The sequence below is a fragment of the Dama dama genome, chromosome 12 (genome assembly GCF_033118175.1).
Source record: "Dama dama isolate Ldn47 chromosome 12, ASM3311817v1, whole genome shotgun sequence".
NCBI classification, from domain to species: domain Eukaryota; kingdom Metazoa; phylum Chordata; class Mammalia; order Artiodactyla; family Cervidae; genus Dama; species Dama dama.
Genome location: NC_083692.1, coordinates 79,515,425 through 79,542,046, shown reverse-complemented (window position 1 = coordinate 79,542,046; position 26,622 = coordinate 79,515,425). Strand labels below are relative to the sequence as shown.

At 44.7% G+C, this 26,622-nt stretch overlaps 2 gene segments (V, D, J or C); one reads left to right on the top strand and one right to left on the bottom strand.

Annotated features, from left to right (window-relative positions):
• Nucleotides 1–445: 445 nt before the first annotated feature.
• Nucleotides 446–25,938, bottom strand: LOC133066547 (T-cell receptor alpha chain constant-like). The segment is given in 5 exon segments: nucleotides 446–1,010; nucleotides 1,668–1,775; nucleotides 3,193–3,237; nucleotides 5,227–5,496; nucleotides 25,905–25,938. Coding segments are annotated over 4 exon segments (441 nt in total).
• Nucleotides 21,596–26,622, top strand: part of LOC133066554 (T cell receptor delta variable 3-like) — a 63,482-nt gene continuing 58,455 nt past the window's right edge. The window contains exon 1 of the V gene segment in view: nucleotides 21,596–21,799.

Genomic DNA, 26,622 nt, shown 5'->3' with positions numbered 1-26,622 from the left:
GTGGAGTGGTAGGTGGTCCCCAGCCATGAACTTGTAGAGCAACGCACAGTTTCAGTGGGAATCCAGTCTGAAAGGAAAGGCAAAGGAAATGTTTCTTCAGGGCAAGAGACAGTGGGTGGCCTTTTGGGGACACTTGCTGTGTGGTCCCTGTCTGCCAAATTTCAGCTACAGGTCATTACCACCCATGTACATGGGCCTCCTGCTATGGGTTGCCCAGTGGAAGAGCAGGGACCCAGGCTTTTAAGTGGGTTTGCCTGGCCCCAGCACAGCCTTCTCAGTGGAATTCTTTAGAGGTTTTTCCAGGAAGAGGTGGACTTAAGCAGCTTGTTGAATTAGGCCTGCCGAATGTCCTCATGGATGGACGGCTTGGTTTCTTTCTGCCCAGCTAGTGATCCACAGCAAGCTGAAAATGACCCGGACCAAACTCAGTCAAACAGGAGCACAGTCTCTTCCAAATCGCTTTTATTGAAGCCTTGGCAGCAGAATATACAATGTGGCTCAGATACACAGCAGAGCAGGGCCTAGATCATGAAAAGATAATTTTTCCCCACATCTTGGGAAAAAGGGTGATATATATTTTTTTATGAACACTATGTAAAAAATATAAACACCACACAACATTCTCCGGGAGCTGGAGCCCAAGAGAACCCACTGGGGATCCACCATCCAGTGGGACATCAGAGGCAGTCTCTGGGGGGTGGGGGTGGGGAGGGAGTGTCCCTACAGCCAGGAGAGGCTGCAGCAGCCCCCCGACTTTGCCGAGAATGCCAGGCAGTGACAAGCAGCAGTGAGGAACAGAGTGGGTGGCAGCTATGCTGGGCAGCTTGTCAGCATCTTGATCGCCAGTATCTGGAGGATCCAGTTGGTGTTATGGCCAGCCAGGCCAGAGAGGAGGAGGGAGACTTCTCATCCACAGGGGCAGAGAGTGCGTCTCTCTGCTTGGAGAGGGAGAGGAAGGGCGACGAGGAGCAAGGGGCGAGGGAGCACGGGGCTCTCAGGCTGTCGGTGACCTGGGATGAGGAAGAACAGGGTCAGGCTGCATAGTGATGAGACCCAGGACAGTTAGGGATGTGATGAGGATGCTTCTGTTTGTAGAGTTCTAGGGGCAGATGGACCCAGAGTCCTTTTTGATGAGATGCTCTTGTCAGTGGGATGACCTGGGACACTGGGGGAAAGGGTCTGGAGATTCTAGTCAGAATTGGGGTGGATAACAAATACAATACTGCCTTACCACATTGGGGCCAGAGGACCTGAGAAAAGGAATGGGGGGCCCCCTAAGATTTGCAATGCATGGGGTACAATAGAAGGCATAGGTATGAATGAGTCCAGGTCCTAAGTGTCTCCTAAGTTCCACTCATTAACTGTGTGGCCTTGATGTTCCTTGGCTTCAGTTTCTTCATTCCCAAAATGAGGATAATAACAACTGTTCCTCATACTTTGTAGGTGAGATGTGGCTCAAAGGAGGTGACCAATGTCACCCGAGGAGTGTATTGTGTTTCTTAAGTGTTTTGGGCCATTGCTATTAACAAGAGGAACCACTAACAGGAAAAGAGGAGTCTGGTGGGTCCAGACTTAGGACCTAAAAGCAAGAGCCTGGGGGAAGTTCCTTTTCAGAGCTTGGGAACCTGCGCCCGGGGCCCCACCACCTGGCTGAGACGTCAGCTCACCTCAACTGGACCAGAGCCGCAGCGTCATGAGCAGGTTAAACCCGACCACCTTCAGGAGGAGGATGCGGAACCCGATCACTGATAGGTTCTGGGAGTTTAGGTTCATATCTGCAAAAACAAGGAGTCACAGCAGTCATGGTGCAGGTCTGCACAGCCCCCGTGACACCGAAAGCAGAGTGGGGAGTATGGTGGGCTTCAGCACCTCCACCTGCCTCTCCCTTTGGGCTTTGGTGCACATGCCCTCATAAACATATCTGTACATCCCTCTAGGGTCAACAGGGGCTTCCCACGTGGCACAGTGGTAAAGACTCTGTCTGCCAATGCAGGAGATGCAAGAGATGCGGGTTTGATCCCTGGGTTGGGAAGATCTCCTGGAGTAAGAAATGGCAACCCATTCCAGTATTCTTGCCTGGAAAATTCCATGGACAGAAAAGCCTGGTGGGCTACAGTCCATGGGGTTGTAAAGAGTCGGACACGACTGAGTGACTGAGTGTGCACACACCAGGGTCACCAGCATTTCATTTCCAAAGGGAAACACTAACAGCCTTACTCTCAGTTTTAGGGCTGAGCCTCTCAGTGGGTGGGGAGGTGGATGCTCAGAACTTGGCATACGCAACACCCTGGGTCAGGGCCCCTTAGTGAGAATCTAGTGGCGGAACCACAAGGATGAAAGTGAAAGTGAAAGCCACTCAGTTGTGTCCGACTTTTTGCGACCCCATGGACTATGCAGACCATGGAATTCTCCAGGCCAGAATACTGGAGTGGGTAGCCTTTCCTTTCTCTGGGGGATCTTCCCAACCCAGGGATCGAACCCAAGTCTTCCGCATTGCAGGTGGATTCTTTACGCACTGAGCCACAAGGGAAGCCCAAGGATACTGAAGTGGGTAGCCTATTCCTTCTTCAGTGGATCTTCCCGACCCAGGGATCGAACCCAGGTCTCCCGCATTGCAGGAGCCAGAAGGGAAGCCCTAGAGGGATGACTCAGTACAAATGACTCAAATGGAAATGAACGTGGGCCCAGAGTAGGTGGTGAGGAGTGGTGGGTATCTTTGAGAGCCAAGGTCACTGCCCACATGAGTTCTGCTGCTCTTCTTGAAAGAAGGCAAAACCCCCAGGCTATGGAGGGAAAACATCCTTGGGAAGACCAGGTTAGTCTAGGGCTTTATGTGAGCAGGTCAGAGATTTCCCATCTGGGCCACCCAGAAGCTCTCTTGATCTCTGTGGACAGTGGAGGAATCCACTGAAAGGAACATAGAGGCCTGGGAGTGAGTCATTGGTCTAGCAAAACTAGACGTATCCTTAAAGTTCTTAGAGTGGAGAAGAAAATTAGAGATGGTGAGAGGAATCTAGGGATTCAAGAATGTCCCCAGGCAGCTTTGAACGGGGCTTGAACTGCTGTTCTTGTTCCTTAGAACTTCATTCCTAGATCCACATGTTCCTTCACACTGCCTCTATCCCGTCTGGGTGATTGTGGGTTCATTGTCTCCCCAGACCTGTGTGAAGCCAGGATGGATCCCTCGCTTACCTGTTTCAAAGCTTTTCTCTACCAGCTTGGCATTACAGGCGATTCCTAAAAGGAGAAATAAAGACATTTTTCTTAGAGTCCTGAGCATTCTGACTTCCCACCCCAGAAGCTGGGCTGGTGAATGTTTCCAGCTTTTCCGTGCCTCCTCGTGGAGAGATCTGGAAGGAACTTGTCCCGTATGAGCACCTGTTGGGGCCACCACTGACCCTCGAAGGACCAGCACCCTGGCTTCTAGGCACCATTTTGTTTACTTAATACTGGTTGTGCTGAGTGCATGTTACATGACACAAGGAGCCGTCAGACTCCACCCTTGGGTGAGTTCCAGTCTGGAGTCTGATAGAGGAAGTAAGACAGACACCGTGAGAAGTGCCATAAGGGGCATAGATGCTTTCATCTGTTCCACAAAGTTTTGACCCCTGCACCCCAAATCTGTTTGCTTGTTTTTTCTGACTCAGTAAATGGCATAATCATTGACCTAGCTGCTCAGAAAGAAAATCCAGCCACCTTCCTCAGTTCCCGCTTTTCCTTTTCGACCCTGCATAGTTCTAGCTTTGAATCTCAAATAGTGTTGAGCTTTTAACTCCCCTGTCACAGGGACTTCCATGATGGTCCAGTGACCAAGACTCTGTGCTCCCAATGCAAGGGGCCTGGGTTCTATCCCTGGTTGGGGAGCTAGATCCCACAAGCTGCAACTAAGAGTTCGAATGTCCTAATTAAGGCCCAGTGCCTTAATTAAATAAATAAAAAACAAAATATCAAATAAATAACTCCCCTGCCACAACCCCATCCTGGCCTCCATCTTCTCTCTGCTGCATGAGCTTCTTTTCTGTATCTACTCTTGGCTCCTACAATCCTTTTCCCACTCTAGTCAGAGTGATTGGGAAAAAAAATGGTTTATTTATTTTGGCTGTGCCAGACGTTCCTTGGTTGCAGTGAGCAGGAGTTACTCTCTAGTTTTGGTGCCAAGGCTTCTCACTGCGGTGGCAGCACGGGCTCTAGGGTGCACAGGCTTTAATAGTTGCAACACATGGCCTCAGTAGTTTTGGCTCCTGGGCCCTAGAGCACAGGTTCAGTATTTGTGGCACATGGGGCTTAGTTGCTCCATGGCATGTGGGACTTCCTAAACAGGGATCGAACCTGTGTCCCCTGCACTGGCAGGCAGATTCTTTACCACTGAGCCACCGGGGAAGCCCCCAGGAAGATTTTTTTTTTTTGCCTGCTTATAGGCAATCAATAGCTCCTCACTACCCAAACAGTGTCTCCCTCTCATGACGGGCAAAGCTCTGTGATCTGGTTCTGGCCTATCTCTTCCATCTCATCTCCTCCTCCTTGGCCTTTCTCACTGTGCTCATGACTCTATAAGGTCCTTTCTTGTCTTATGGCTGGTACCTCCTTAGCCTTGAAATCTCAGCTCAGATAGCATTTCCCCAGAGGGCCCTTCTCTGACTTCTGTCGGTAGGGTGGCTATTTCCCCAACTCCAAGTTAAAGCAAGTATGATAATCTGGAGTTCTTTAGATTTCTGCTTGTTGATGGTTGGTCTCCCCCAACTAGAATGGGGCTTACTCAGAGCAGACCCCTCATCGGATGCATTTCTTCCTCCATGGAAGCACTGGGCATGTTGTACAGGCACGATCAGCAATTGCTGAGTGAATGAGTGAATGAGGTTAGGAGCTGGGAAGCCCTTTGGCCGAGAGGGAGGAGTAAAAGGAGGGATCTGGGAGAAGCACACTGGAGCCTGGAGGAGCAGTGAGGGGCTGAACAGAGGCAGGGGGTGGGGCTCAGAGAGGGTGAGCTTCAGGGCCCTGGCACTCTCAGGCTCTTCCCCCTCTGCTATTTGTCTAGGACGTTCTGTGACCTGCCTGGATGGGGCTCCCGGATGCTCAGGAATGAGAAGGGAGGGGTCTTTGCTGACAGTTGATGAGGTTGAGACCACCAATCAGAGCAGCTTTTAGATGTCACACACCTGAGCCCTGGGCACAAATGGGCCTGTCGATGGAGGAGACAACTTAGAGCAGAACCCAGGCTGCACTCACCGTCATTGAGGGCTACGACAATGTCCTCGCTGAAGGTGTCTTTGCATCCAGCATCGGTGGTGTTTCCCCAGGTCACTATCCCATTGCTCTTGGATCCCAGGATCTCCATGTCGAGCGCGGTGCTATTTGTCTTGTGCATCATGTTCCACTTGCTCCCCGTGATTTGTGTCAGCTGGACTTCAGAGTCAAAATCGGTGAACAGGCAGACAGAAGTGTTGCTGGACTCGGGGCTTCTCAGCTGGTACACAGTGGGGTTGGGGTCCTTGATTTCTGTGGACCAAAAGGACCCAGGTTAGGAGATGGTTGTTTTCCTCTTTGCTCCAACCAAGGCCTGAGTCCAGATGCCAGTGATGGGCAAGAATAGGGCTCTATGGGGCTGGCAAGTCACATTCTCAGGTTTGAGGTGGGAAAGAACATCCTAGAAACCATCTGCTCACAACAGATGGGACTCAGGGACAAGCACAAACTACGGGTCCTGGCCAAGAGGCCAGGCTCTCAGTGAACACATTCTGCCAGGCCCTGCCTACCATTCAAGGAAACTAGCAATGCAGGGCTACTTAAGGATGCTGCCCATTTTTCTACTTAATAGGAACTTTTTCAAAAGCTCAGAAGGCCTAGGAAGCAACAACATAGTTCTGGCAGGACAAAACAAGCAGAGAAAAGAGACCCAGCAAAGCAAGACATATGTCTTAGAGTCTAGGGTGGTCTCCCTGTCTTGGGCTGGTGTTGACAGGAGTGTGATGTTTGTAATAGGCTGGCATGAACTTGGAAGATGGGCCACATCACCAGGAGATCTCTCTCACTGATAAAAGCTTTAGGCTCTAAATCAGAACCCTTGTGTCTAAGCCCTGGCTCTCCCATTTACTAGCTACAAGGCTTTGAGCAATTCACACCAGCTCCTTGAGTCTCAGGAATTTCATCTGTCAAGTGGGGATATTGCCTCATTCTTTTTCCTGACCAGGCTCTTCTGAGAAGCCATGAGAGTTTCTCCATGTAAAGTTATACTTAATAAACTGAAATAATTTTAGTAATTGCAGCTCTTGATACTACCAGGAGATTGCCATGATAACTGCGCTACCCAGTAATACAGTTTCTACTCTTTCGTCCGGGGAAAGCAAGGAGCAGCTGGAGGCTTTTCGTTAGTGCTGAGAATGACTCCTCAGTATTTTCATGGGATTCTGTGTTTTTAAAGCAACCCTCAGTGTTTATTCTTTCAGACCTCCTGTCTTTGGAGGAGGAAGCAGAGGTTTATTAGGAGGATTAACACTTTGGGGCCACCCAGCAAGTTTACAGCAGGGCTGGGATGGCAGCTTCCGGGGCTCGTGGTTCTCTGCTCCCCTAGCTTCTCACCGCACAGGCAAAATCTTGCAGACCAGTGATACATGACGCACCCCGTGTGCTGAGCCAGTCAGGGTGGCCTTGGAAATGCAGATATCCATCTGGATGAAAACCAGGGGAATCAGCCCTTGGCATGGCCTTGGGATGCTGAATCAAGGCAGAGCTGCCTATGGGTGGGGTTGTCCATGGTCACATGTGAGCGACACCCAAAGCTCTGGCTTCAAAGGATTCTGCCTGCTCCCCTCCAATCTCCATGTGCCCGAGAGGACGACATCATTGTGGGTTAAGGATTTACGGCAGAAATCTTTTACTGGGAGGGGGGAGACCGGAAGCCATTAGCTAATACCACACCCCAGTGGATGTGTCAGTCATTAGTGGGAGTCATGGGTGGGACCAGAGAGGGCGATGTGGAAGGGTGTGGAGGTGCTGAGAGAATGTGGCCTCAAGAAAGCTGTCACCAGACACAGGTTGACCTCAGAGGGAGAAAGGGGTTATTATGGGGGCCAGATACCTGACTTTGAATCTTGGTTAAACTCTCACTCAGATCCTAGAGCCAGTGGCTGTCAGTCTGGAGAGGGTCTAGACCACGCTGTCTGGTGTGATAGTCTTTAGCTACACTAACCAACATCAAGCGAACTCCGGGAGATAGAGAAGGACAGGGAAGCCTGGTGTGCAGCAGTCCATGGGGTCACAAAGTGTCAGATACAACTGAGCTACTGAACAACAACAACAAACATCAAGTAAAATTAAAAATTCAATTAGCAATGAAACCTTCATTTTGAGACCCCAGTAGCCACATGTGGCTGATGCCTGCAGCATAGGACAGTGCAGGCTGACAGAGTATTTCCATTGTCACAGAAAATTCTATCAGACGGCATTGGTCTGGAGGGTGCAATGCCACAGACCATGAGGAAAGGCTGCAAGGGCTGAGAGTGAGACTTAAAGCCAGCTGAGGTGCGTGGAGGGCGATACCAGGGCAGGCTTATTGTTGCTCAGCTTTGCTAGTGAGAGATCAAAATGAAAGAGCAGTTAGTGAAGTCAGAGAATTGAGGTGATTTTTAGCCTCTCTCAGTTCTCGTTTTTACCACTTGATACCCTTGGGCTTTCCCCATGTGCATTTTTGCTGTTGTTTCTCCTGTCCGGCTTCCTTACCCCTGGTTTCCTTCTTACTCACCCTTTCCTGCTCCCCCGACCTCAGTCTTTTCTTTGAGCTCATCATCCAAATGACCTGTCTAAAACATGGAGTTGATCGAGTCACTTTCTGTTCAAAATACTCCAGAGGCTCCTATCGCCTATAGGATTATGTCCATACTTCATGGCATAGCATTTGGTGGTTGCCACGATTTGAAGCGCTTGAATTTCCTCTCTCAAGTCCTGTATATGCCCTGTATGAACACAGCTGGACAAAACTCTTCACCCTGGCTCCCTGGAATATAAGCTATGTGACAACTAGGACCTGTCCCTAGATCACTGCTGTGTCCCTAGTCTTTGCCATTATACTAGGTGCTCAAGAAATAATTGTGGGATAAATAAACAGCCTAGTGACCACCAGATTTGGAAAATTTCTACTAATTAGAGTTTTTGGTCAAAAAACCTGGATATTTATCCCGAAACTTGGCTTTTTAAAGCCCTCTTTTAGGGACTTACATGGCAGTCCAATGGCTAAGAATGAACTCCCAGTGCTGGGAGTCCAGGTTCGATCCCTGATCAGGGAGCTGGATCCCACATGGCACAACTAAGAGTTCGAGTGGGACAGCTAAAGATACTGCGTGCCACAACCAAGACTTGACGCAGTCAAATAAATAAATAAAAATAAGTACTAAAGAAGAAGTCCTTAAAAAATAAAGCCCCCTTTTACTTTTATCCCCAGGTGCCTCAATGCTACATTTTTGTCTGAAAACAAAGAATGAGTCATTATTAATTTGGAGGTCTTTAGGGGTCCATCTGCCAGAGCCCTGAGAGAGAAACATCCTGTTCCACTTTAGTAAGATAAATGCCTCTTGCCACTGATGACATCTCAGAAGGTAGGCTTAGCAAGACTGGATCTACTTTTCAGTGTGGAAGTCCAGCTATTTCTAGATCCTCACCATTCATTTTAATTCAGAATTAACCACAGAAGCACATGTTCCAAGGCTCTAGTGCCTAAGATCCCCAGGGCACAGCAATGATGGAAAGCTCCCTTACCACCAAATCTGTGTTTGGAAGTTGGGCATCAGGAACCCGAAATGTGAGTGAGCACTACTGACTTTGAGTTTGAATCCCACTGAGGCCCTCGTGAGTGTCAGGAAGCAGTGAACCCTCACAGACATACCTGGAGTAATGGACTCTAGTTCCCTTGCCAAATTGCATCTGGGAGGCAACACCTCCATCTCACTCTCACTGTCTTCATTACAAAAAGCCTTAGGTTCCCCCTCCTCTGACGGATGGGCTCTTACAGCCCATTGAGCAACAAAGGGGGGTGGTCTAGGCCATGAGCTGTCCATAGGAAGAGCTGGCCTCTTTCACCTTCACCTCTGGTCTGCATTTCTGAATTGATTCCGTCTCCCAGTGGCTGGTCTTGGCCCTAATGGTCTATATTATCCTGAAGGCTCTAGCATTCCTTTTCTCCATTGTCTCTGAAGACATCTTTGGCTTTCTCTCCATTTAACTTCATTATCAGAGTGTTTACTTGGCCAAAATGCACATGCCTTATTCATTCCTGAGATCATGCCCTCTTTCTTGGTGTTTCTTATGCCTGGAAGTCCCCTCATCTCCTAACTTTGCCCCAATAGATCTTAATTTATCCTTTAGCCTCAACAAATTCTTTCTACTTCATAAAACCTTTTCCATGTAGGCCAACTTTTCATCCAGGACCCCATTTCTCTGAATCTCTACCGTGCCTGTTATCATCATCAGCTGGTTGATACAAAAATGGTTTTCAGGATTGCTAAATTTACAATATCTCGATCCCGTTGACTAGTTTTTATACTTTTTGGAGACAGTTCAGGCATCTATCTTAGGTATTCATTCTCAGTCTCACATTTTATAGAGTGATGGCCACACAGAAGGCATTTAAAGTTATCTGTTGAATGATTCAAGTCAAATTTTAATGTGTTTGACCTAGAGAAACACAGATTTTCAAGATCAATAGTGTTGCCTTTTCCATTCACAGAGGCCTCTGTAAGACAGTTATAACACTCACAGTTAGCCTTGCCATAGTAATAAGATCCCCAGGGAAAAGGTTATGACACTGGTCCATGGGGTTGCAAATGGTGCCACCTGAAATGACTCACCAGATATTATGGACACTTGGGTTCCTTTCCCAAATGTGAGTTTACTGGTCACTCCTCCTGTATTCACACTGCTGGGGATACCATTACAGAAACTCACTGGCCCTGCCTCCTACTTCAGTGGGAAACACTGATCTCTCAGAGGGGACAGAGGATCACACTCTTTAGAGTTAGACCTGCTCTTCCGTGTTGAGTCTTTGTCTCTTAATCCTTTTCTTCCTGCCTCGTCCTGCTGTAGTGCTCTGGATTGGGGGTTCTGATTTCCATAAACACAGAATTCAGTAGACAACACCCCCTGCTCAGGACAACAGTGTCTTGGATCCTCTCGTGAAAGGTCCAGGACTCCTTGCCCAACATCTGACTCATGATTTTTCGGGTTCTGGCCCAAGGGTGTTTGCTGAGCATTGAGAGCAGGATGAGAGGATGTTTTGGGATGGGTGGAGAGAACCTTTTGGGATTCAACAAAAGAAAGCACCCGCGCTCAACTGGGCATCTCAAGACAAAGAAGAATTAGTTGTCAATGTCCACCTTTGCCCCACATTACTTACTTGGTTGGACACTCAGGCTGGTCCCTGCTCCAAAGTTTAACTTAAAAGTGCCGTATCTCCACCGAGAGTAAGGTCTTTGCAATAACCATCCTGACATTAACCTGCTGGAACCTACCAGGCTCTGAGGGTACCATCTGAGAAGGGACCCTGGCTTTTGTTTCTTAGGTTTCCTATTTCCCATGGAAATTGTTCCCCTTTCCCGTTAACAATAATGAAGCTTTAGAATAACAAAGCCTTCATGATGATGATGATAATTATCATTAATATTATTTAGAAAACCTGTCATTTATTGATTACTTGCTATATGCCAAGCATTATCTCATATTATGATGTGCTAATTTTTATTTTTCTTTTGAGAAGGTGAAGACTTAATTAGCTGGAGAGGACAAATCCAGACTCCCCCCAAGGTCTGCTAGCCTCCCAAGCTATGCTGTGAACCCCACACCATCCTGCCTCCATACCTTGCCTTATTTGCCATTCACATAGGGGTCTGGGTCATTTTTACCCTGGGAGCAGTTCAAAATTCTACTCAATCTCAGAGAGAAAGATTCTGTGAGCAGCTATCCCCACACTATGCTCATTAGTCCATCCAGGGAATTTAGCTACCTGCTGCAATAAAAGAGAATTTGTGTTTGCCATTAACTCATCTCTTTCCCCCAAGAGCATTTAGCTAATTTCCTGAATGCTCAGATTATCTGGTGCTGATATGATCCGTTTCGCTTGAAAGCACCAAGTATCTGCAACTCTTTTTATGTTTCTGTAAATTGTTCTACTCAGATTTTCATTTACCCAGCTGGCTCTTGGCACTTCTATCTTTAACATGAGAAATGGGAACATTTCAAGTTACCAGAGAGTTTGTAGAAATGAAAACGAGTGTTTCACACATCCTCGAGTTTGCCATAAATTATTGCCGGTTTTCTCACAGACAAATGGTCAGCCACTTTGCCTTGGTCATTCACACCGTCATACTCACGGGAGTGTACAGTCAGCCTGGTCCCGGTTCCAAAGGTCAGCTTATTGTAGCTACCAGACGACACACACTAGGAGGATGCTTTACAAGAACTCTGGCCCCTGGCAGGGTTAGCAATGACTCCTGAGTCTATTTTACAGGTTCCTTAAAAATCCCCCTTTCTCTAGCACAAGAGAAAAGTCTGGCTCACCAAGTCCTAATTCCTGAGCTTTCTGTGTAACAACCTCAAACACCTTTCTCTCCCAGCCAGCCTTGAGTAGATCAGGCTCTTTCTGGAGGGTGAATGCCCATTCTAGATTCCACACTGAAAATGAGGAAAGAAAACTGAAAGAGTCTGGAGAAAAACCAGAGATTAATTGGGAAATGAATCTTGAGGGAAAATTCACAGCACTGGCAATAGATGGAAAACCTTGAGTACAACCTAATCATGGTAGGGAGGCCTATGAGAGTGCTATTAGAAAATGGTTCCATTACTCCTCGAGGGCAGACACAGACTAATATTGCCATAGGAATAGTCCCATGAAGTGCACAAGGAGGACTGCTTAATTGTGAAGGTTGTGAGAATCAGGAGTGAGTTGCAGATGGGGTCCAAGAATCTAGTTCTCTGGAAAGTTCTAAGGTTAGGGTTAACGTTCATATGGGGACAAAAAAAAAATCTCCAGTTTGAGAGTGGTTTAGACAAGTCCTTTTCAGTGAGAATTTCACAGAACTCTAGTCCTAAATTTCTCTGCAAAAAAGATTCTAAGCTCAAAGAAGTTTGGAAAATAGAGTATACTCTATTTTCAGTCCTGAAGCCTGACAATGCATATTAGCATTTTAAAGGTTCTGAGAAGTCTTACAATAAAGAAATTTAGAGCTTCTTAAACTTATTTGATCCAATAATGTTTTTTTTCTTAAAACATCCATTAAACTCTGTGGAACATGTACAGGTTTAGATATACATTCCCCGGAAGTCCCTTTTCTAGTTCAAAGAATTTAAAATTCTTCCTAAATTTCAGCCTAATTTTATCCTTAAGCTTTCATGTTCTGAGTCTGTTTGTTCTCCTACCAACTCCTACCGACACAATTAGGGGTCTCATTGATGCTGATTATTTCTTTCTAATCATTATGAAACAGCTTCATTCTATTTGGGCAATTGCTGAACAATAGTCAGCTATGTAGCAAATTTTCTTGACGCTGTCAGGAGGGGCTCGAGGGCAGATATGAACGCAGTCATCATGCAAGACCACATCACCCCAACACTTTGTAGGGTTTACCTACTGGGAACAATGGCAACTTGAAAGCCTTGCCCAAATGTGAATTTATTGGTTTTCTTTCCACACACCTTCCTACATACCTTAGGGCTGTGTGCTTCAAAGGAGATTCTGGTCCTAATGGAGAAAATTTTCTGTCCTGGGTGGTATCTCAAGTAGAGTCAAATACTTCAAGTATTTATCACTAGACCACTTTCCTTTTTGCTACCATAGGATTTTCCACTTGTGCTACTTCCCTAGCAGGGTAGTGCAATTCTTATACGTCTGAACTCTGGTTCTTTAGAAATATGATGGGGTTTCAGGCTTTCTAAAGGCACTCTGAACTGACCCAGGGCAGGGAAGATGCTTCAGTGAGTGCACAAATGAACGGACAAATGTGGAGGAAGTTTTCCCTCAAGAAATGGGCTCTCACCCACCCATGCACATTCTGATGGATTCTGTAATCTCTTGGTTTTGAAATTTAGCAACTCTGTTGGAGAATACTTGCTACTGTCTAAACCAAAAGGTTCTAAACAGTTACCACCTCTGCACTAAAGTCTTCCCCAACTCTCTAGCTAAAGGCATTTTTCAACAATCATTTGTTTGGTGATGCCTATGTGTCAGGTGTGGTGCTGGGGTGTGGAGGTGTAAGGATGAAGGAGAGAGGGTCTCAACCTCACAGAGCTTATGGTGCAGTGCAGGATGGGTGAAAGTACCAAGCAGCTAGGATAGGAGGTCAGGATGCCTTCCTTTCTGCTATTCCATCGCAACTTGTGTGTACTTCCATTGCAGTGTGGTGACACTGTCTTTAACTGTCTATGTGTATGGATGTCTATCCATTGGGAGATACTGGATGACAGAGACTCTGCCTTTTCCTTTCTTCCTTCTCTCCCTTCTTTCCTTCCCTTCCTCCCTCCTTCCTTCTCTAGTGCTTAGAATATATTGGGCTGGCCAAAAATTTTGTTCAGGTTTTTCTGTAAGATCTTTATGGAAAAACCCGAATGAGCCTTTTGTGTGTGCTCAGTTGCTCAGTTGTGTCCAACCCTTTTTTGACCCTGTGGACTGTAGCCCGCCAGGCTCCTCTGACCACGGGATTTTCCAGGCAAGAATACTGGAGCAGGTTCCGTTTTCTACTCCAGGGGATCTTTCTAACCCAGGGATAGAACCCATGTCTCTTACGTCTCCTGCATTGAACAAGCCTTTTGGTCACCCCAATAATAGTTATTTGGTAAATATTTGTTGAATGAAAGCCCTTTCAATATTTTAATTCATTTTAAATGCAATCCTGCTATCTTCTTTTATTAAGACCATTTTATTTATCTTTTAAGTACTGTATGGGTCTATTTTCTAAACTCAGTATTGTTTTTATTGCATTATTTAGGCCTTAAGTCCTTCCCATGTCTCTTGACTAGACATGGAGCTTTGTGAGAGTGTATCCCATGCCCATGGTCTTTGGGAAATTTAACTTATCACCTTTCATGAAAATTAAATGGTAACAAAAATAATTTTTTTGGCATAATCGGTCATGATTTCTTTTCCAATAAAGGTCTTTTGTCTCAAAGGAATCTAGAAATAGCAAAAGAGTCTACCTCTGTAATGATGAAAAGGCCAGGCCCCACTGGCAATGACTACGTTTAGAAAATAAACCACTGTTGAGCTTGTGGCTGGGAATTCAAATTTCAAAACATTCAAACCTCATGGAGAAGCATGAGAAATTAGTTCGGGAAGTGCAGACTCAACATCCAAGAAAGCAGAGTAGGGACTTTCTGCGCTTTTGGCTGGAGTCTAAGGTTGGGCACTTACTTGGATGCACTTGGAGTCTTGTTCCACTCCCAAAAGTGAGTGCTCTGCCGCCCGTGTCCACACCCTGCTACAATGCAGTACAAATACTGCTCTCTGCCACCCAGGGCGGCTGCCCTTGCCCCCTCCTTCCCCCATACAGCCTTCACTCTTGGGAACAGAGCTTTTAAACAGCCTGTTCCAAGGTTTGGATGATAAATTTCTTTCTGTGTTACTTTATGCCCAATAACAAGTCCCCCTAGGTTTCTACTCCTCTCCCTGCCATGCCTGCATTCTGCCAACCCAGTTCAATGACTTTACTCATCTCTTCAGAAACGATGAGTCCTGGGACCAAGGCTGCCAGGCAAACCAAGGACCAGACCAGTAGCCTTTGAGGTCTGTGATCTTCCTTCACAGAATACAGGAGGGACAGTGGTAGCAGTGTAGTGGCCTGGTTAATAGTAAGGCCCTGGAGTCAAATAGATTAGAGTTAAATTCTAGCTCTGTCATTCCTAGCTGTATGATGTTGGGTTGGGCGAGTTATTTGTTTCAAGCCTCTGTTTCTTCATCTGTAAAATGGGCCTAATACTAGCTACCTAGCATTAGGATGGGTGTGAGCATTGAATGAGAAATTCTATGAAGGACAGTCACTGGCACATGTCAGACATTCAGTAAATAGTAGCTAATAGTACAGTGGTTCCCAGCAATGATTTCCACTGAGGGAGGGATGAGGCTTTTTGTGGCCAGAGGAGACCTGTCCCTGTTCCACCGTCCTTTCTAACACTCCAGGGTGCCTCAGCATTCTGACTGGGATGCTCTTGCCTGGGACAGATATCTCATGGATCCAAGACAACATGGTAAGAGATTCTCAGCCACAGAATTGAGGGGTAAGATGGACCCCTTGGCTGCCAAGAAGATAGTTCTGCTTCAGAAACCTAACCAAGAGTGAAGCCTTTTTTTCAACCCTCAGGGATTTGTCCTCTGCACACACCATGCAAAACCCTTGTCCAGCACAACCTCAATCATTTCATTAGACCTGACACAATGGTAGGTTACTCCCAGACAACAATGGGCTCTCTAACGACGGAGCAGACCAATCATAGACTCCCTCATTATTGCCGTATCCTTCCATCATTTGTCCTCTGTCTACAGAATATCCCTTGGCTGTTTCTATAATACTCACGTGGGTAAACAACAAGCTTGGTCCCTCTTCCAAATATAAGTTCATCATTTCCTCTTGATACACACAGCAAGGAAAGCCCTTGCTAAAACCCATCTAACATGACCTCCCTCTACCTGTTGCCCCAGTGGTTGAGGCAACAATCCAGGGAAACACTAGCCGACATGCCCAGAGTTGCAGGAATCTCCCAGTTGTCCAGGGCCCCTGAAGCTAGGGGCAGTGATGGGACTGGGAGAGCGCCACACTTGGTTTACTCAGGAGAACGCACACGCTCCTGACAGTGGAGAAGCGAGGCGGCAACTCCCTTGTAGCAGCAGCACCACCAGCACTGCCTGCTTGCCTGGGGCCACAGCAGAGTCTGACTCTGTTACTCTTTCATCAAACACAAGTGCTCCCAGAGTGGAGGCAAAGGAGATTTTATATTATATTGTCAGTGCAGATGCTGAGAGAAAGCAACAAGGGGCACACAAAGGTTAGACACAAAGCTTCTTAGAAATGACTTTCTAAGAATGTTAGGTGTGGCATTGATGGAGGACATGCCCTTCCTACTCCCACGAACGTAAGTTGTCCAGCACCTATGGGGTAGGAACATCGATGGGTGGGGGAGAGGGTCATGTGCCCAGGAGGATCCCAGCTCACTTACTTGGTGTGACCAGCACTCGAGTCCCATTTCCAAAAGTGACTCTGTTTCCATAATCACACTCTGGGTAAGTGCATTACAAAAAGGTCCTGGCTTTGCCCACCCTCTCACAGAGGACACACATACATCCCAGGAGCTCTAAATGCTGGGAACTCGGGAAGGCTGACCCTAACCTTTTTCCTGGGATGGGTGCTCAGAGCACTGGAGGGAGATCCCGTAATGGCTGTAGCAGCTTCAGCCCCATTGCTACCCAGCACCTCCATTTTCCTCATCACAGCCATCAACAAACAGCCTCTGGCTACTTCTCCTGCAGGGGGTGGAGGGGAAGCAGAGCCTTTACAACACTTGGTGAAAAACTTGTCTCCTACCTCGGCCGGGTGGGTGTGCATGTTTCTGAAGGTACCAGGCAGCAGCGGGCGTTTCCCACCTCAGCTGCCCCGCCTGAGAGGAAGGCACCATCATCTTGGGGACATTTGCAAAAATGTATGTTTCACTTTGCCAGAAAGAGTGGGAGCAAGAGCATTTTCAGTAAGCCATGCTGGGGCACACGCTAAAAACATGCTTCGGGGAGACTCAGAGTCACCGCATCCTCCTTGGGGCTGAGCAAGACTCCTGGTGACTCATGCCTGACTCATTCCTGCTTCTACTGTTTCTATCCTCACCCCAGTCAGGCTGCTTTCTGTCAAGGGTTGTCAAGAAAGTCAAGCATCTCAGCAGGTAACAGTCTTAGGTCCTTTTCCAGAAACACAGGGGTGGAATCCTGCTTGCTCTCTGCCAGGGAATGTGGACTGTCCACTGTCCTGTTTCCAGCCAGTAGGGCCCCAGGTCCTATGCATGACCGCACACAGCATGCTGCTTGGCGCGCCCACATATAAATTGTTAACAGACTTTTAATAGATGGGTGTTTTGTTTTTCTGACAAGACTGGAAGTTCTCGAGAGCAAGAACCGCATCTTACACTTCTTCTTTTCTTGGTTTGTTTCTTTTTAAGTCACATATGGCCCCTGGCTTGTTGATGATACTCAGTCATCACCTACTGAGGTGAACTGAGCTTTACTGTGCATAATTACTGGGACAAGAAGGCCAGTTTAGGGAGAGGTTAAAAGCTAAGTATACTCTGGGTAAATATGAGCTGCAAAATCTAAGTGCTTAGGCAGGGAAAAGCTAAGGAAGCATTTCTCAGAGAGGTAATCAGGAAGCAGCATAGAAACCAAAATATCGTGAGGTTAATATGAACCCTCAGTAGAGAGGGGGCAATGGAATGGACAAGTACTTGAGTCCAAAGGAAACACAGATGTTTTTCTCCTGTTACTTTCACACTGATTCTTCTTAAAGGGTAAAATGAATAACGTGGCAGAAAAGTAAATTCAAAGTTAGCAGCATTGTTATGATTAATAATAATAAAACAGTAGTGGTAATAATAATAATGAGATGACAATAATAATGATTATTATTATCATCATCATATTATGTTTAGACCAGAGCAAATGCTACATAGATACATGTAAACCCAATACTCAAAGTGAGGTTACACATTTCTGGAGATCTGACTTACTTGGGTTGATCAAAAGTTGGGTGCCAGTTCCAAATATGAATTTCTGATAACCTGTGTTCACACTCTGACATAACTCTATACAAAAATGGTACCTCACAACGGAGCCAACTCTATACAAATGGATCCCTGTAGCTGGGCCATACCCTGGGACTCCTCAGTCACACACAAGTTAGTTACCAAGTGTGTGTGGTCATCAAAGTAGGAAGAGGTGTGTAATTTTACTATTTAACCTTCACTTCTAAGAACACTGGAAGATGAAGAGAAATAAGTCATAATTCAATAGAAAATCCTGCTCTGTATACAGTAGATTATATTAAAAAATGCGTGAATATTCAGGTTTAATAAGTCATTCATATAATTACAGAGTTTTATTTCTAGACAGGACCTAGGGTAGCTATGTCCATCCACACTTACTAAGTGTTCACTACATATTTCTACATGAACAGTGCTCATGGACATATACTGCAACTTTACCATTGCCAACCTATCTTATTTAAATAGCAGACAGAACTTTGGGGAAAAAGTCAATGAAAACAGATATTGATATCTTTCAACTGTAATAAAAATCAGGTTATTTCATGGAACTTACTTGTTTTAACAAATAACTTTGTTCCTGTCCCAAAGACAAGTTTGAAGCCTCCAGTATTTCCCACAGTGATTTGTGCTGTGACAAAATGGACCACTTCCTTCTCCTTCCATTTTTATACCACAGCTGGGGATTTGGCGCAGGGAGCCTGATTTTGGGGAAGGTATTCAAAGTAAGGGGCACTTTTTTGTTTTTTCTATTTTGGCCATGTGGAACTTCCCCGCCCGGGGATCAAACCCGTGCCCCCTGAAGTAGAAGCACAGACTCTTAAGCAAGGAGCAATTTTTTTTTTTTTTTTAATAGTTTCCCAGTAAAACCCAGTTTTTTTCCTGCTCATGGACAATCTCATACATCTTTCCTGTTAGAAGTGTTAGTTCTCCAAACAGTAGTCATGGAATATGGCCCAGAGACTAAGATCCCCAGGTTTTAGTCCCAGCCCTAGTTCTCACTGAATTTATGATAATGGACAGTTCAGTGAACTTCTTTGGATCTTAATTTCCTTATAGGAAAAAAATTCCCTTTCAGAGCTAAAGTTCTATGATCCAGAAGTGCCCAAAGTGCCCTCACCATTGCATATTTCTATAATTCACAAACGAGTGAGGCACTTATAGGTGGATTACCCTGGAGACCGTCTGCCTGGGGAAAATACAACAAATATTGAGAGGAAAGGACAGTCAGCGTTAAGGAAGTGGCTGCTGCCAGCTCTTCTCTCTCCTGTCTCCACTGGGGTAAATGCTCTCAGCAGCCCCCTGTATTACTTATTTCTCATTAAAAGGAGCAGAGAATCCTTTAGATTTGCAGCACCCAAGTCAAGATCTCTCAAGGCTCCATCTCTCAATCATGGCAGTATCTAAGAATAGAAAAGATAAATTCCATATATTTCCTTAGCAATTCTGATTGGCATCCTCCCTCATTTCTAAGTAAGCACTGGTACAGTGTCTGTGAGATAAAGTAGTAGAAAGAGTAAGTCTTTGAGATCAGGCAGGCAGATCCTGGTTTGAATGTAGACCCTTCTACTCACTAACCCTGGGCTCTTCGGCAATACTTCTCTGAACCTCAGTTTTCTCTTCTGTAAAATAGAAATACTGTTCCTTGATCCATAGAGTTGTTTGAAGATACACAATACTGTATGTCATGTACCTAACATGATATCCACCCATCATAGAAATTGAGATGGTGGTTATGATTTCTATGTTGTTAAATTATTAATCAATAAGGCTTTTTTTAGTGTTAGAGAATTTGTGAAATAGCCCTAAGAGTCAATATCCTTGGGTTGTAGTGATATAAACTCTAGGGTGCTATAGGAGTAAGATCCCAGAACCATAGATTTGGAGTGCTTCAACCCTCTCATCTCACACTGGAGGCGTCTGAGGCACACAGAGGGGCAATGACACAGTCAGTTGGGGTGCAATCAAATCTAGAACTCTAGACTGAAACTAGAAACCCTGGGCTCCTTTCTCTGCACTTCACTGAGTCTTCTTGAATAATGTTTAGTGCAAAGGGCCATAGCCTCTGGAATGAGCTGGGGCACAGGTAAAGTGACCTTGAATAGCCTCCTATGGTGAGTCTCAGAGTCAATGGCAGTGGAGGTAGAAAAATTCTATTAGATTACGGCCATGCAATTTCCTGCTTTTTATCTTTTTTCCTCTTTCTGGCATTTAGCTCAGTTTTAGTGCTGAAAACTCTAATACTGGACAGAGCTTTTTGTCCTGTCCATTTTCCTTCTGTTACCTTCACACTGATTCTCCTTAAAGGGTAGGATGAATAACGTGGCAGAAAAGTAAATTCAAAGTTAGCAGCATTGTTATGATTAATAATAACAAGACAGTAGTGGTAATAATAATGATATGACAATAATAATGACTATCATCATCATCATCATCATATTATATTTAGACCAGAGCAAATGCTATATAGATACATGTAAACCCAATACTGGAAGTGGGGTTACACATTTCTGGAGATCTGACTTACTTGGGTTGATCAAAAGTTGGGTGCCAGTTCCAAATACGAATTTCTGATAACCTGTGTTCACACTCTGACATAACTCTATACAAAAATCGTACCCCGTGACTGGGCCAACTGTATACAAATGGAGCCCTATAGCAGGGCCTAGAACAGGCTAGACACCACAGGCTAATCTTTAAGCAGGAAGCCAAGCTATTTCTGGAGAAACCCGGGTTTGTCAGCCTCACTTCTTGGGAAAAGTCTTAATAGTTTGCTAAATTTCAACATAAGGAAAGGATGCTCATACAGTGTTTGAATATTTTCACTAATTTATCTGAGTGCTACAATTCTTAATACTTCAGCACTAGATTGTGGATAATTATAAATAAGATACAAATGACAAAAATGACATCTCCTTGAGAAACTCCCAGTCACTGTCATTGGAATACATTTTGCATTTACCATAGAATTGCACACTTACTCAGCTTCACTTTTAGGTGGGTGCCTTTCCCAAAGGTGAGTTTGTTTCCTCCTGCCCAATTCCCACAGTGTCTGATGCCTCACAATAAACTTCCTCTGTCACTTCACCCCTTTCCTTTATTTACCTGATGAGTTAGAAAATGTTTTAGACTTAATATGGCTATTTGACTTACTCATATGAGAAAAAAACTCTCCACAGCCCAAGCAGAATAAATTCAGGGGCTGCTGGTGCCAAGGGGCCAGAGGGGCCATCCAGACATACTCTCCCATTTTTGGATGAGAAAACTGAGGTCCAGAAGCAAGAGATCTGGTCCAGGCTTCACTGCTAGTTGGCAGCAGAGACCAAAACCTGAGTCTGTTTGACTCTCAGTCTAGTATTTTTCCCTCTCTACCACATACTGGTATGTACTGTGTCACTTACTATATTCTCTTCTTCTCTCTGATCTGGAAACTTGATTTCTCTGGGTATTTGATTTCAATTAAACAAGCACTTTTCAAGCACTTACTTTGTAAAAGGACCATATTAGATACTTCATGGTATATAACAGGAGCCTCTGCTCTTAAGGATCTTTCAGTTTTAATAGGCAGATCTTCTCACTAATGAAAGAATTCTGTAGCTGTATGTGTCATAGGCTGTCCAGTATTCCGCTGCTAGATACAGGATACAGAGGGAAGAGGAAAGGGAGGGGTACCGGGGAGACACCACAGGCTAGTCTTTAAGCAGGAAGCCAAGCTATTTCTGGGGAAACCCAGGTTTGTCTTAATCACCTAGAGTATTAGTCTCTATTCCATCCTGATCTAGTGAATTAGTTCTACTAATTCAACTAATTCTACTAACCCAACTCTTCTGTTGGTTACTTTCCTTTTTCAAAGCCTTCCATGAAGGCTCGACCTTAAATTCATAGGTCAACTGATTAAACAAGGATGATGTCACAAGGGTAAAACACAGAAATTATGCGTAGAAGCCTTAAACCAGAGAAGGAGAAGAGAGGAGTGGGATTGAGTCAACATTTACCTGGAAAGACAAGAAGCATAGTGCCCTTTCCAAAAGTAAGTGTGTTGTATCCTGAATTCACACTGTAGCAAACCCTCATACAAAAATAGACTGTAGTGTTGGGCCCTTCAACCTCTGACCTACTTAGGAAGGGAAAGAAGACCAGTACTAGAATCTATTACATGCCAAGTGGGTTAACAACCTCTCTACATAACCTTGCCTTATTCGGGCCATAACTATGCCATGAACTCTGATACTATTATCCTTATTTTACAAATGAAGAACAGATGATGTGGGGATGGGCACGTGGAACCAGTCCTGCTACACAAGTATCCTGGATGCATGAGACTTTTTAGTGCAGGACAGATACATGTTAGCAGGAGCTATGAGAGAAGGACTCTCCTTTTTGTTTCTAGGAGAATGAGACTGCAGCCGTGTTGTAGTTAATCCTCTTGCCAGAACCAGATGTTAGAACGCTAGTATCAGTGATCCCCAAAACTCCAGCTCATCCTCTATCATAGTCATTTCCTGAGACATGAAAACAAGTTCATCAACCTTCCTGCTGTTCCTCTGATACTCTACTCACCAGGCCTGACCAGCAGTCTAGTCCCGCTTCCGAAGGTCCACGTATAGCCTCCCACAGTGTTTCTTAGTCAGTCAAAAACACCTGCAAGCCCACACATCTTCTCATACCCAAGACTGAGAGATACAACCCCCTCATCTTAACTTTCTTTTTACATTCTGCATAACACAGGCCATTTGACTCAAATATGAGCATTTATTGTGTAACACTTAAAATGAAGCCTTTATCTACTCACAGCCCTGGGTCTATCACCATCCAACTTGTGATTTTCAACTCTGTTTATCCAGCAGATGTATCTAGCTCTTTTGTCTTCATTACACTTATCAAACTTTAATTTCCTGCCATAGTGTCTCTCCCAATTTTAACTTCAACCAATCTGAAACTTCATGGAATAACATCCAGATCACAGAGTGACTACTTACTGCTCCTACCTCCTTATCTTGCAGACTTAGTGGCTCAGCGGCACCTGGGTTACCTACTTGAGTTCTGTTCTGTCCCCAAAGTCAGGCATGCCTCTGATTAGAGGGCATCCATTTCTGGTTCAGGTCTGATTTAAAAAAAAAAAAAAAAAATCACTTGCCTTCTCTTTATTCTCTGCAACTTTACTGTTTCAGTTGGCCTCATGGGCAATGTCTTGGCTTTCTTTTCTATTAAGAAAGAGCACAACTTGGATGAGACAAAACTATTAGAACATTAAAGGTTGGATGAGGGATATTTCTAAATATCTTTATTTAAATCTTTCAAAAATGGCCAGAAAAGGCTTATTACATCCCCATTATGTGCTCCAAATGTTACAATCTGGGAGATGACAACACAAGGAAGGAGAAATGCTTAGGAATTTAGACTTACTTAGGGTGACTTGAAGTGTCGTTCCAGTTCCAAAGGCAACCTTTAGGTCACCCCTAGGATTCATGCTGCAATGCAGGCCTTTACAGAATGGCTTCCTTCCTGCCATTCTCATGTGGGTGACATTTAAGTGTCTGTACTTCATAGAAGAGAGAGTGGTTTTCACCAATGTCTATGGCTACAGATCAATGTGAAAATAGCTGTTTTACTAAGAACCTACATATTCTCTATGTAGAATTGTACTAGCCATCCTAACTTTTTCTTTTTGTTCTGAAAACAGTCATAATATTTTACATGTACATAGCATTTGCTAGTTTATAAAAATAAGTTTCATATCCATTAACTTATTTTATTTTTAAAAAAACTTCTGAGGTGAGATGAAGTATTTTCATTTTATAGGTGGTGAAATTTTGGCCCAGATGCACTGATCTAGCCAGGTTTAGAAGGACTAGCAGTATTTAGCCAAACTTTGCCTTTTTCTTTATGATCCACTCTTGGACTGAGCTGTTCCAGTCTGTTATTTTTGGTTCATTGACATGACTACTTTTGCTCCACAGTTAGATCTTTCTAGCCTCTGTGGCATTACTTTAACATTTCTTTCTACATCAGAATGCATTTTAGTCCACATAAACCATTCATTTCTTGACGCTCGGGCCCTACAAATGCTGCAGTAAGTTCAACGGCCACATTAAGCCTCCTACTTTAGTGACATATTGTCTACTTACTGGGTTTTACTGATAATCTTGTCCCACTTGCAAAGATGAATGTGTTATAAATCACAGCACCGTGCTGCCTGACAATAATTCCTGAGCTACCTTGATAATAGATTAGTGTGATTAGCGTGTAGCTGTCCTCCTTCCTGGGAACTCTGGCTGGGATTTCCTCCCTTTTTATTATTGAAATAAAGACTAAGCCATGGAGTTAAGCCTCTGAAAGCTTCTTTTTCAGAGCACAATAGAACTGATGGAGGGGAAAGCCTGAGAAGAGTCCAAGTGATAGTCTCTACACAACTCTGACATATTTCCTTCAGAAAGATTTGCAAAATTTCACCAAGTCATCTTGTTTTACCAGCCAAAGGACATCAGCTCTGGTACCCATGTTTACTTAGGCATCAACCCCTGTACACAGCTCCTTTTACCAGCGGTTAGTGAATTGCTCCCATCCCTATAGGTAATCTTTCTTTTATCACTCACTTTAGTTTATTTAAAAAAAAATTTGTGAGCATGTGGTGGGTGTGGTTGGAGTATTAGACATGGGGGATAGTACACATTTTTTTCATTTTGTTTTAATGTCTTGCATTACCAAACCCCAATACTCCTTGAGTTAAAGAATAAGGAGATAGGGACTTCCCTGGTGGTCCAGTGGCTAAGGCTCTGCACTCCCAAGGTAGGGGGCCATGGTTCAATCCCTGGTCAGGGAACTAGATCCCACATGCTGCAACTAAGAGTTTGCATGCCACTATTAAGACCTGGAACAGTCATATAAATAAATATTTAAAAAAGAAGATACACAGAAACACACAGGGACACATTTAGAAAAAAAGAATGAAACATTTAGTCCCCTGTACAATGTAAGTCTGCAGGATAAGTTCAGGTGTTATGATCAATAATAACCAGGTACTTACTGGGATGCACTGATACTGTGGTTCCTTTTCCAAAGACCAATGCATATCCTGCCTGGTAGGCACAGTGAAACAAGGCCCTGCAAATACCTGAGTACCTGCTCACTCACCTAACAAGGCACACTTGTATTCTGTCCTTGCCTTTGGCAAGGAATTCAGTGAACGCTCAGGGTTTGGGAATGCAACAGTAAAGCTGTGTTACTTTGTGAGAAGGAAGGTAGATGTGGTGGGTCCTGTACTCACTTAACAACTCTTCACCCACCACCTCCATGTGTGAGGCCCAGCGCTAGGTGCTAGGATACAGCTGAAAGCCGCTGGGACACTGTCCCTGTCCCCATGGCGCTTACAGTCTAGGAGGAGGCACACGGAAACCAATCCATAGATAATACAATGTCAAGTGATGAAAGTGCAGGAACAGATCAGGCTGGATAATGGGATGGAGAACCAGGCGTTGTCTGTGTTTGGTGGCTTGTTGGATGGATTAGGCAGGAAAGGTCCCTCTGAGAAGGTGATGTCTGAAGTGAGATCCAAGCATGGAAGAATGAATCGTCACCTCCATTTATAGATCATCAATTTGAGGGCCTGAAAGATCAAAGCCTGGTTCCAAATCACACAGTGCCAAGGATGGCCATGGATGCCTAGATCATGCCTTCTCTCTGTTGAAATACTAGATACAGTTCCACCTCATAAATTCCTGCTTAGGAAAGATAAAATGAGACTGAGGTTCTTCCAAAGTGACTTTGGGACATTACAGGAATTGGGAACTGTGGCAATGGTTGTTGAGGGCATTAAGGTTGTAAGAGGAGGCCCACTGGAAGAGAAGATATTAGCCTCTCAGAGTGTTTCTCAGATGACTTCTCTGATGGAGCTGACCACTGAGATGGGGAGACTTCTGCCATTCTGGTTCTCTATTAAACTGTTAAACAATGCAAACCATCACAAACCATTACAAACAAAATGAGCTGTTACAGTTAGGATGGGGAGGACATGGGAAGAACTCTGTTCTCCACTAAATCTGAATAAACTGAAAACATTTGGCAGTCCCCTTAGATATACAAAAAAGCCTGTTACATGTCTCCATAACTAATAGAATTCAAAATTCAATACTTACTAAGATTCACCTTTAACATGGTCCCACTTCCAAAAACCAGCTTCTGGCCACTTGAAAACCCCACAGTGATCTATTTCACCACAAAAACCAAAGTGAGCTTCATTTACAAGCACAGAAATTCTCCCAGGTTCTCTTGCTTGGTTGACACCTAGTTCAACACTAAACACATATTTAGGTAAACTCAAGAAAAGTCTTAAAGTCATACATTTTTCAGCATGATAGGAAACCTCTGAAACCATTTCCAACAAGCTCACAACCTCACTCATTTCTCTCCCAAGTGATCTCAGGTCTTGATGGTCTCCAGGGACAGTCTCAGTCACTAATTCTCATGTTCTGGTTTCTCATGGCTAGAAAGGTTCACCTTATATCCACGTTCAACCCTTTCTCTGCGGTAGCCAAGATCCATGAAGCGTTTTGATTTCCAAGTTTACCCTCAAACGGAATTTTTCATAAAATCTGACTCTCAAAAAATTCATGAATCATCTGACTGCCCATACTTTTCAAAGAGATTTCACATACATTATCTCACTTGATTCTTACAAAATCCTTTGAGCTAGGCAGAGCTAGAAACATAATCTGCATGTCATAGATGAACTGAGGCTTATAGGGCTTCCCATGGGCACGTGGCTGGTGAATGGCTGAGCCAGATCCACTGCCTTTTGGCCCTGCGTTGAATGCCTTAATGATTTATTTGTACATGTTCATGTATTGATCATAT